The sequence below is a fragment of the Hydra viridissima genome, unplaced genomic scaffold (assembly GCF_058129835.1).
Source record: "Hydra viridissima isolate aposymbiotic clone 2 unplaced genomic scaffold, HvirCarnegie_v1 scaffold_2, whole genome shotgun sequence".
Classification (NCBI taxonomy): domain Eukaryota; kingdom Metazoa; phylum Cnidaria; class Hydrozoa; order Anthoathecata; family Hydridae; genus Hydra; species Hydra viridissima.
The window spans coordinates 20,634,205-20,646,948 of NW_028324301.1; the positions used below are offsets into that span (position 1 = coordinate 20,634,205).

The following is a 12,744-nucleotide window of genomic DNA, read 5'->3' on the forward strand; positions in this document are numbered from 1 at the left end:
ATACTTTAATTTATTTTAAATAATACTGTGTTCTTTTTATTTTAAAAATAAGTTTTTTTTTTATCAATAATGGAAGGTACAATGATCTGAAAAAGAATTTTAAAAAGTTTGAACATGTTAAGATGATGCAATGTCGAAGAAATTGCTCACTGATAACCATCATGACAGATTTGCAGACTATTTTGTAATCTGTGGTTTAAATGAGGAAGAGGGACTAGAGCCTCATCAATGCTCTGGTAATGTTCCAAACACTTAAACAGTTTTATGGTCACTACACAGTTAATCATCATGAATTTTATCAAAATTGCTTTTATCATTTCTGTGTGAATAAAGTTGATGAAACTAAATGTTCTGATTGTTGGTCTCATCTATTTTACTCACTTTTTTTTACATATTATACAAATCTTTTTCTAATATCATATTTTTATAATATCATATTTTTAACACAGTTTTGTTGTACATGATTTTTAGACTCTGAGGATAATTTGCTTACTCCATTTCAACTTTCGTACAAGCCCAGCATTTTATGGCACTTCCCTGAAAATGATCCAACAAATCTGTTTGAACCTGATGGCATCAAAGTGGTACAAGTCATTTAAGTGATTTTACATGTTTGTTTTTTTCTAGAGCCTGTTTTCCAGTTTTGCAGTTGAGAGTTTTAAGGTTTCAAAATAAAACCAATAATCTGTTTATGCAGTTTTTTAATCTGATTTTGTTTTTAAAAGTAATTCATTTTTTTAAAAGCTCTGCATGCCACGAGGAGTTTACTTTCGTAAAAGTCTTCGCCGAACTGCAACTAGGTTCCATTCCTTTTTGCAAACAAGAGAAAATGGTGCTAAAATTTATGGATTTGTGCTGACATTCTTTGAAAAAGTAAAAAATGAAAATATTATTGTTGCTATGGATACACTCTTTAAAATGTTTGACACAGAACTGACGTTAGTTTCACAAACTGATCAAAAACAAACGTTGCATGCTAATAAACCTTATCGTGAGAACAGGTTGAGCAGCGTTTATTCTTTTCAAAAAGATAACGAGCAGCTTTTTGTTTCAAAATCAATTTGTGTCGTAATGAAAAAACCATTTGTCAGACTTGCTCGTCATTGTCTTGAAAATGTTTTGCATGTAGGACTTAATGAAGAACAGAGTTCCTTATATGTAGAAAGTTACATTTATAATGTTTTATATGAGATTCCAGCTCCCCCTCCTGGTAGAACGATGCGCTATATATCGCCTAATGGAGATCCCATAATTATTCATAACCCTCAGTTAAATGAGTTACCTTATTTTGATTATTCAATGAAAGAGGTTCTACTCACATTGGGGTTGGAGAATTTAGTTGATTTGTTTACTTGCATGTTATTAGAGCATCAGATTCTGTTACTTTCAAGCGGTATGTTATTTTACTATTTTATAAGTAGTTTGCATTACAATATCTTTCAAATGGTATGTATTTTAATAGCTTTTGATTGTGCATGTGTATATCTGGTTAAAGTTTTTTTCCAGTTTTGCTATTGTTATTTCATGTGTTTTATGCTTGTTTATTTGAAATTTTTTGATAACATTTAATAATCCTCTCTTGAAATTTTTGCAATTAATATTTGTTTACATTAATAATCCTATTTTTTGAACTTTTACAGCAGTAAATAAAATGTTAATCTTTTAAAAGTGTTTTTTATCTGCATATTGATGAGTTTTTTTAACGACTTTAGATAGTCACAAACTTATGTTAATTGCTGAAAGTTTGACAACATTATTTTTTCCATTGTTATGGCAGCATGTTTACGTACCTGTGTTGCCACCCTTTTTATTGCATTATCTTGATGCACCAGTTCCTTTTATTATGGGTTTATGTTATGAAACAGAAGACGAAAAAGACAGACTTGATTTACCACAAGAGGTAAATAAACACATCTTGTATTTGTATCTTGTATTTGTAATTAAAGGCTTATAAGTCTCCCATCAAAGGTCTTATCACTGTTAAGGACTTTTTCTACTTTAGGCTTAATTTCTAATATAGGGTTCACTGTGTCTTCTTGATATTGATAACAATTCAATACATCTTCCTCAAGAAATTCCAGAATTGCCTGTAAGAAATGAACTCATCGCTGAACTTGAATCGATTACAAATCTATATGGCATTCAGCCACGAAAAGGTTGTCTTTTATTAAAAAACAGTTTATATCAAACTATAGATTCTGACAGTGAAGTATTTGAAAGCTCCCTAAATAGTTCTGATATCTTAATGAGCAAATCTGAAAAATCTTATGAACTGTCTCCTTTAAACCAAAGTAGTGAGTTGTTGAAAAACTCTACAAAGTTGTCTATTGGTCGAACTTCATCCTTAGTTATGGGGAAGCCAAGTTTGCATCCAAATGTTAAATTTCTAAGTGGTAATTGGGCTGGAGATATTATTCCTATCCAGCATGAAGAAAATAAAACCTCTCCTATATTAAGTAAAGATTCTCCTGAATCTAAAAAGACAATAAATCCACGCTTAGCAGCAATGATGGCGGTTGTTGAACGAGCAGGTCTTGGAACATCCGATACTTTAAAAAGTAACAATGAAAGCCCAACCAGCACAGATAATATGTTTAGCAAAGAGGGAGAGCACGTGTGGTGCTCACGTTCAATAACATGCACAAGGGCTCAGCAGCATGAAGATGAAATTAATATAATTGTTCGTGAGATCTTTGTGAATTGCTTCACTCATATTCTTGTTGATTACGAACATTTTGTTATTCTTCCACAGCAAACCAAGGAAGATTGGTTGGTTAATCGAGATCAAATGCAAAATTTTGATAAAGCTGCATTTTTATCTGATCAATCACAAGCACACTTACCATTTATGACTTTGTTTGTAGAAACTCAAGGATTTGCTAGTCTTATTGACATGAAGATTATGGCTCTTTGGGAGGACTGTGATCCTCGACTTGCCTTTTTTGACAAAAGAATAGATAAATTAAAAGTTAAACTTGGTTTGATCAGAAGTCCAACATATGAGAAATGCACAACTATATCAAGTGCTAGTAAGTTTTAATTTTTTTATTTTTCATTGATTTTAATTCTAGTATTTTTTAGAAATAAATTACGTACCACATTTCTTTTTCATTAGTATAGAATTCAGCAAGCCTTGTAAAGATCTTTTAGAATTCAGCAAGCCTTATTTAGGCCTTTTTCTTTTCATTTAAAAGTTGTATTACACTTTCTTTGGGTGTTGCTACTCAGCAAATCAATTTTAAGTTCATAATCTCAGTAATATGGGTTTAGCTTTTAAATTCCATGTGAATTGTGAAAAAAAAGCAATGCTTCAACTTTTAAAATACTTAATTCAATTGCATCAATTTGTTTACATAAATTTGTTTGGGAACTCTTTTCCAAATTTTTCAGGCTCTATTTATTGGAGATTTGTTAAAGTTAAGCAGATTTTGCTTGATAAAATCATGCATTTTTATGAAAGCAAATTTCTATAATGTCTTTCTCTAGCATCTCTATCACATCTCTATGTGGAAATATTGGTTGATTCAACCTCTATAGATGCTGTACAAACATCACCTTGCAACCTTGTAACAACCAAATGCTTGCTATACTTTTCAAATGTGCTAAAATATTTTTTGTAATTAAAATGTTTCTTATTATATTTTAAGAAATACATTTTTCACACCTGTTTTAAAAGATTCTTGTAGGTTAACTACAAAAGTAAGCAACATTTGGTTACTTTTTTTGTGTTTTGAAAAAATTTAAGAAATCTTCATACACCTGTTTGTTTTTTTTAACCAGTTTAGTCTTGCATTATTTTATATTTGCATAAATTCTATATAATAATAGTAATAATAATAATAGTAATAATAATAATAGTAATAATAATAATAGTAATAATAATAGTAATAATAATAATAGTAATAATAATAGTAATAATAATAATAATAATAATAATGATAATAATAATAATAATAATAATAATAATAATAACAATAATAATAATAATAATAATAATAATAATAATAATAATAATAATAATAATAATAATAATAATAATAATAATAATAATAATAATAATAATAATAATAATAATAATAATAATAATAATGATAATAATAATAATAATAATAATAATAATAATAATAATAATAATAATAATAATAATAATAATAATAATAATAATAATAATAATAATAATAATAATAGTAATAATAATAATAATGATAATAATAATAATAATAATAATAATAATAATAATAATAATAATAATAATAATAATAATAATAATAATAATGATAATAATAATAATAATAATAATAATAATGATAATAATAATAATAATAATAATAACTATAACGATGACGAAGACGATGACAATGATGATGACGATGACAATGACGATGACGAAGATGATGATGATGATGATGATGATGATGATGATGATGATGATGATGATGATGATGATGATGATGATGATGATGATGATGATGATGATGATGATGATGATGATGATGATGATGATGATGATGATGATGATGATGATGATGATGATGATGATGATGATGATGATGATGATGATGATGATGATAAAAATAACAATAATAATAATAATATCTCTAAGAAAAATATGTATTTAAGTCATCAAATGTTAAGTTTTGACCAAAAGCTTTTTTTAAATAAACTTTATGAGCTGTTTCTGTATTATTTATTCCTAAAAGAATTATTTTTAAGGTTTCTGTCTTTTGATTGCACTCACGCATTTCAGAATTTTAATGAAACTTTTTTAGTTGAAGCATATGTGAAAAATTGCAGTCAAATTGACCATAATGCAATTCAGCCTCATGCTCTGAAAGAACCAGTACAAAGAGGTAATTTTTTTTTCTATTGTCAAGTTTTCTAATTTCAGAAGAAAGTCTTCTTGTAGATTATAAAAACAGTCCTCAAATATTTTATCATATAAATGTCAGTATTTGGAACTATTTGTTACTTTGTTTAACTAAAAAAATTGTTTTTAGAAAAATGCCCAGGGTATTTTCCGCAGCCTGATAAGAATTGCATCTTAGAGTCAAATAAAAGGTAGATCATCTAGATTATTTTTTGCATCTCCACTGCTTGCAAACATTTCCACTAGTTATGCAGCAGCTTCTTTTCTTCTCATTATAAAAAGTATAAGTATTCCAATTTGTCATTTAGTACCTCCTCATAATTTTTGGTATATAAATCACCTCCTCATGATTTTTGGTATATAAATCACCTCCTCATGATTTTTTGTATATAAATCACCTCCTCATGATTCTTTGTATGTAAAGCGCCTTCTCATGATTTTTTGTATATAGTTTGTTCTTTTATAAATCAAAAAAGATAGATAAAATTTACAATACCTTTTTTGGTTGATGCATTAACTTGAAGGTTGGTGCATTAGCTTATAGGTTGGTGCATTTTCCTTCCACTAAATTATGTTAAAATGATACTTATCAATACTTTTGTGTATGCTTTTTTTTTTTTTAACAACAAAACTTTTGTTCGTTTGTTTTTCTTGTTGCTTTTTGTAAATGTTTTAGGTTGGGTTTTTACTGATGGCTTTTTGTTTTAGATCCAAAAAAGTGAATTGGAAAAAACAAGAAAGGATTCAACAGCAAATAGAGCATATTGCTCTGAATGAGTCATTAAAGAATAATCAAGATGTATGGTTTTTATAGTTAATTAGTTTTTATTAAAATTCTTATCAAATAAAGAAAGATCAAATGTTAAAAAAAAAAATATTTTTTTGAATGTTTATACATTTTTACTATAATTTTTTTGACATTCTAAAATTTAGGGTCACAAGATCAAACAAAAGTTAGCTGAACGAGTCAAGGTAAATGCACGTAATCATGGTGTTATTTTGAAAGTTCAATTCTAATAATAGATAACTTGTTAATAAACTACTATTTATAGTTGCTAAAAAAAAAAGAGACAGAACTTTTTTTATTGTAACTAAGATTTGGCACTTTTAGATTAAAATACTAAAATGTTTATTAAAAATTAATACTAATTGTAAAAACAAAAAACTTGTGATTTTATACAAATTTCACATTTGGTAGAAGTATATGCAGGAAAGTAAATCCTCAAATGAAGAAACGAATGAAACGGGAGCAACACAACGGACTTTGAATGTCTACGCTGAAAAGTTGCTCAAAGAATGCAAGATGAAAGTAAAATTCTCAATATTAATTTTTAACTAAATTTCTTTTTTAGGATGATAATTTTAAAAAAGATTGGAATTTTTTTTTTTAAAGATTATCCTAAAAAATTTCATGAATAAATAAAATTTCATACTATTTCACTTTATCTTTATGTTTTTTTGTTTTTTTTGTTTTTTTTTGTTTTGAATTAGTTTGAAAGCATTTATTGGTACCAAAAATTTCATACCAACATAATTACAATTTATGTAGATATATAAATTTCTTTTAGATTAAGTTTTATATCTCAAATTTAAAAAAAAAAACACACAACTAAGTTCCATGTTAAGTATGAGTAACATAGAAAAAAACAGAAGTTTGACCTTTTAAGCTTTTTCTTTAGTTGTAGCTCTCTTTGAACATTTCTATGCAATTTCTCATTCTTTTTTTATTGTTTTTTAAACAGTTGACTGAGTTTTACATTAAACTTAGTTTGTCATTACATGTTTTAAATACATATTGTTTATTTAAATTTCATATATATATTTTGCGCTATTTCATATTTGTTTGTCTAAAATATTTATTGAAAGTATTTGACTTCTTGAAATAATGAAATATTGTATATTTATATATTTTAGACTAAAAGACTTGTTGTTCTAAAATTGGGTCAAGAAGCTGTTGAGCTTGGCCATGTTGGTCCCAATTCAATTGGTATAGAAGAAAACACTCTTATAGCAAGTTTATGTGACTTACTTGAGAGAGTGTGGTGTCATGGTGTTCAGCTGAAACAGGTATAAATTTACTCAACAAATGTGAAAAGTAAAAAGTTAAGTGTGCTTACAAGTATCCTTAAAGTATATTTGCATACTCAAAATATATTTAATTACAGCACATGTATAATTATAGCATGCATACAGTTATAGTATGCATAATAAGTATGTAAGTATTTTTACACATGTTTTGTGTTTATTAAATGACATGAGGTTGAACTTGTGCTTTTATTTAAGTAAAAATAAGAATACATCACTTTTTTTTTTTTTAAAAAAAAAAGACTTTAAGCAATTTTTTTATTGAAGAAATTTTACATTAAACAGTTTTAATCATTTTTTTTTTTGGTTGAAAAAAAGTTAATTTTTTTCACCTTTTTAGTTGGAGTTTGATAAAGAATCTGTTAAGTCAAAGTTTGTCCAAAGAATGAGACAGGTTTACTATGTTTGTCATTGTTTTTAACTTTCTTAGAAAAATATTTTGTTAGTAATATTTTTCTTTGCTCTATCATGCACTTTGTACAAGAAGATTTTAAAAATATTACAGTATGGTGTTATATTGTATTGTTATATTCTAATATATCTTAATTCTGTTAAACTTTTCTGGAATTATTTGTTTATTGTTTTTCAACTTTCATTATTTGTGGACATCCCTATTCTTTGTGCTAGTTTTTTAGTTTAACTAACTTTAAACTAAATTTGAATTTTTTTATATTGGTTTTGAATTTTTTTATATTGGTTCCTTTTGTTATATAGTTGGTTTTCTTTTTATTGTTTTGACTTTCTGGCAAGTCGAAAAAAAGATTTTGAAAGATCTAAAAAGTGTTATTTACTCTAGATTAAAATTTTTTTAAAAATTAAATCACAATTTAAAAATGTCTTATTACAAGTTTCTTTTCTTTATCAAAACAGTAAAGCTTCTTGTTTTATCTATGATAAATATATAAATAAATTTGAGGGTTTTTTTTCTCACTTATCATAAAACTATTATGCTAAATATTTCAAAATTAAAACCTGTTTTTATTTTAAAAAATGTAATTAACATCAGATACATATAAAACATTCTATATACGTATAGAATTCTATAACTATATTTCTACATTTCCTATACTATTTATGTACAGAAGCATTCTTCTCTACTGTCTTTTTCTTAGCTCTTTTTCTGCTGCTTTTGTTATATAATTCTATTTAATCAAAATAAGCTTTATGGTTTTATTTAGTCAAAATCAGCTTTATGGTCTCATTTACTGGCATTTTACCAAAAGGATTGTGCTAAACTCGCAGCTATTTATGGTCTTGCAGATGTGGAAAGTGTACCAGGTCACTTTTTTGGAAACTTCATCGGATTACTTTACATTTATGTCTGTGGCAATATTTACGTTTGTTTTTTTTTAATGTTTAGAAGAGTTAAAACACTTAGTTATTGAAACAAGTCGGCAAAATCATCACAAGCAGGGTTTTATTCGTAGTAAAAGTCCAGCTATTGAAGATATAGGACCATATTTTGATCATTTGGGAAAAGAAGCAAGAAACGAAGGGACTAAAGAAAAATCTTCTCCAGCTTCCCCTAGCATCCATTTTCAATCTCGAGAACAGCAGGACTTAGTAACTAGAATTCAGTTTCTTAATAACCTTAAGTAAGTCATTTAAAATGATAAATCACCACCTTTTTTTTTTTTAAAAAAATGATTTTGTTATTTTGAAGAATTTTTGGTTATTTGAACAATTCTTTTTTAGAACTATTTTAGAAATGAAAGAAATAAAGACAGACACTGGTTATGCACGTGCTTGGACAAGATTAGCTTTAGAGAAAAAAACATTAGCTGAAGAATTAAGAATTTTGCTGGATCAGAAAAAGATCTTGAAGTATTTATCATAATTTATGCTAATACACTTACCTCCTCCCCTACTTCAACTCCTCACCCCCGTTTATTTTTTTAAGTTTCTTTCGTAAAGTTATTTTTTTTTTTTTAGCGAAAGATATAAAAACTATGCTTTTATACGAACTGAAGATGAGATGGAACAATTTCTCTTTCATCTTCTCTCTTTGAATGCCGTTGATTTTTATTGCTTCACCAACGGTTTTTCTAACACAGGTTGAATTTTGTTATCTAACATAAATTCATAAAATCATATAAACTATAAATGAATAAAATATAAATATTAACAAAATTAATCAACAGTTGTGTTTAAAATTGAAATTTTTAAAATTTCTTTTGTTCTTTTTTTATTTAGTGATGACTTATAAATTTCAATTGTTACTTGGAAAACACATAGGATCAGCAACTACGTCCAGCTGTTGGTTGAATCTAACGGGAAGTTTTGGAAATACGGGTACTATAAACATTCCAAAGGGTGAATCGGAGTTTCGATTTAAAGTACGGATAGTTTAAGTCAATAATACTAGTATTTTATGATACGTTCAAATAAATTAAAAATCTCTAGTGTGGTTGTGCAAGTGAGACAACTGAGCTCTCAACTGTATTTAAGATGTTTGAGAGATATTAAATTTTTTTTAGCATAAAAATCTTGGAATTTTAACAGCTCTTCGCATCGGCCATGACAACATGGGTATGTTTAAATAAGGTTTTGTTCTATCTTTGTATAAATAGGTTTTACTTGTTGTATGTTGTTTAACTCTCTCTATAGGTATTTCACCAGGATGGTTTGTTGAGTATGTCATGGTTACAAATGAAATTACAGGACACATATACAAGTAATCAAAATCAAATGCTTTAAAAAGAAAATTACTTTTCACATTCTTATTTTTATTTCTCAATTAAAGTTTCTTTTCTTGAACTATTTTTTATGGCTTTGTAAAATTTTGAAGGTTTCAATGTGGTCGCTGGTTGTCCAAAAATGAAGACGATGGCAGCACAGAGAGACTTTTGATTGCATCAATGTTAAACCAAAGAAATTTCACTGAAAAAAAACTTGCTCAAAGTTAGTGTTATTGTGTTGATAGAGGCCTCGTGGTTTTTGAAAAGTTTTTAAATGGGAAATTTTTTCTTTAACGTTTTGTTGTAGAATTTCATCATGGCACCTCTGGTAGAACATCTCCATCAAGTGCGTTGACGGCAAGGAACTGCTCACCTTTAGGAAATCAAAAATGTAAGCTGCTAAAATTTATTCTTTGCAAAATTATTACATATTGATTTATCGACAATCGGTGATGTGTAACAGACAATGAAAAGTTTCATTTAAACTTTTGTGCTCCTCCCATTCTTCTATCTTAGTGACATCATCAGATATACAAGAGAAAATGGCAGATGCAGTTAACAATATCGTCAAATTCTTCTATAAAGACAGCGAGGTAAGATGAAATTAATTTTGATGAAAAATCATGAAGAAAATCATGAAATTAATTTTGATGAAAAATCATGAAGAAAAATCATAATACCTATAAAAATCTTAATAGACATTAAAAATGACGTTTTTTTATCAGGAAAATATGACATTTTTAATGTGCGGTGAAGGTGGTTTTTGCGAAGCGATGAAACTTGTCTTCCTCTATGGATTCAAATCTTCGAAACTGTTCGGAAAGAATCTCTACGTCTGGGACTATATCAGTAGGTCTCATAAAAAATTTCCTTTAAAACTCTTCATGACAATACTTTTTTGTGTGTGACAATTTGATGCTATGTTTACAATGATATTCGTTATTTGTTTTTCGATTTCTTTAGAAAAAGTGTTTGACGGTTACGTATACACTGACGATTCAAACATTTCCGCAAGCGCATTGCAGCTCCGCAGTTCGTTTTGCACTATGGTTCAAACCATTAATACTGCACAACTCGCCATAGGAAAAGAGCAGAAATTTGAATTGTTCTTATGTTTGGGTTTGAGGTTATAATTGATTTTTATTTTTACTGTTGTAGCAAGCGTGCGTTTAAATGTCGAGGATTCGCAAATTTAGGTTTTAATGTCACGAAAATAGGGGTGGGGTTGGGGAGTCGTGTTATCTAAATATTTTTATATTGTAGAATGTGAAATAGCGAAGCAAAATGAACCTTTTTTTAAATTGAGCTTTATGAACCTTTTTTTAAATTGAACCCCAGGGTATTAGCTGCTCTATTCTTTTTGTAGGGATCGTTATTTGCAGAATTGGCTTCGTTTGTTAAACGAATCTGCTGCAACGTTACAGATGTACGAACCTTGGTCGTTTTTCCGCGATGCAAACCGCTTTAGCTTCCTCATTGGAGTATTGGACTCTTTGGTTGAATTTGAAATAGTGCTGGACCAATCAGTTACTAGGGGTGTTTAAAATACAAAAATATCGGCAGTAAGCTGGAATCTTGTAAACTGGAATGAAAAAAATTTGGGGTGTCAAATTAAATACTTTTATTGGCATCTATAATGATAGAATGTTTTGTTGCTTTTCGGTTTCTGGATGTAAATCTTTTTTCGCTGAAACCTTCAAGTTTACCAACACGAGTGATAAAATTTTATCTTCAAAATTGAAGGCAGCCTACATTAAGTTTGATGATTATTTAGAAATCAAATGATAATCTCACACTATCGGCTTCTCAATAACGATGTGACATTTGTTTTGTTTGTGTGTTGTTTTTTTTACTGTTTTGATGTCAGTATTTTTGTATGCATTTTTTATATTCAAGTTAAATTATTAGGTGCCTTTTTTTTAAACAGGAAGTTTGCATGATCAGACTTTATTTTTAATGGTTTTTTTTTTTGTTGTTGTTAAAATAACAGGGGGGTAACTGTTTTCTACTCTTTTCTTTTCGGCTATAATTTGTAAACATTGTACAGAGATGTTGTTAAATGTAAATATTTGTATGTGCAAGTATTTCGTTATTATATACCTCGTTATCAAATAACGAGAACTCATCAAACTTTATCGCGCCTCTTTTTAGTAAGGATCACATTTAGTGTGTGTGTTTATATATTATACTATGTGTGTTTATATATTATTATATTAGTATTATACACCATGCAAATGTTTTTCTTAAACAAAGCGCCGCCCCCTCTTCCTCCCACACCCAAAAAGTTTTTGTTCTCGAATGTTTTTTGGTCATTTTCACTGTTCTAATAATCTGCAAATTTTATTTTCCCTTGAAGTGCGATTAACGACAGTGCGAATGACAATCTATAATTTTTAAAAAGGACATAATTGAGGCTGTTATCCAGTATAATTTCTAAAAAGACATAATTGAGGCTGTTATTCAGTGTAATTTTTAAAAAGACATAATTGAGGCTGTTATCCAGTGTAATTTTTAAAAAGACATAATTGAGGCTGTTATCCAGTGTAGTTTTTAAAAAGGATATAATTGAGGCTGTTATCCAGTGAAATTTTATTCCTCGCGGTTTTGGTGAGTTTAAATCCAAAAACACGTGATCAACTTTTTGAGATTTTTGTTATTGTTTTTTTTAACATTGTTTTTTCAGAATTATTTTTAATTTATTCAAAAATTGGTGACAAATCTTGTGAAATATTTTCTGATTAGATTGATGTTCGGATTAAAATTATAAATTCTGATTCTTAATTAATTCTCTGTAATTTATTTGTATAATCAACTACAGTTTTTTCAAACGAAGGTCTTGGCTGCAATCCTAATCTGCATTGGAGCAGTGGTCAGCTCCAAACTTCAGCTCCAAAGCACTTTTTTTTTTACGGGAATTTCATTATATGATTATAATATAATATGAAAAATTAAGGTTGCAAGTAAATTTTATACCAGCTTTAAAATGTCGTTTCTTTGTTTTACGTGATTTTACTATTTTTTTTTTTTTTTTACACTTAGGTTTCCGTGATTTTGCACTTATGTTCATATTGAACTAAGTGTGCGATATGTAGAGATTTTCTAAAACAGCTATGA

General features: G+C 27.9%; 1 protein-coding gene across 1 annotated transcript; it reads left to right on the plus strand.

Annotated features, from left to right (window-relative positions):
• Positions 1-34: 34 nt before the first annotated feature.
• Positions 35-11,859, plus strand: LOC145201139 (DENN domain-containing protein 5B-like). The gene is made up of 25 exons (XM_090079197.1): positions 35-236; positions 472-584; positions 745-1,393; positions 1,713-1,900; positions 2,021-3,029; positions 4,770-4,850; positions 4,998-5,058; positions 5,576-5,666; positions 5,801-5,839; positions 6,066-6,176; positions 6,782-6,934; positions 7,293-7,346; positions 8,131-8,230; positions 8,313-8,547; positions 8,648-8,776; positions 8,885-9,006; positions 9,146-9,288; positions 9,430-9,481; positions 9,560-9,626; positions 9,741-9,853; positions 9,938-10,021; positions 10,147-10,223; positions 10,356-10,479; positions 10,594-10,756; positions 10,997-11,859. Exons 1-25 carry the CDS (start codon positions 131-133, stop codon positions 11,172-11,174), a joined length of 4,242 nt encoding a protein of 1,413 aa, XP_089935323.1. The 5' UTR covers positions 35-130; the 3' UTR covers positions 11,175-11,859.
• The last annotated feature ends 885 nt before the right edge of the window (positions 11,860-12,744 follow it).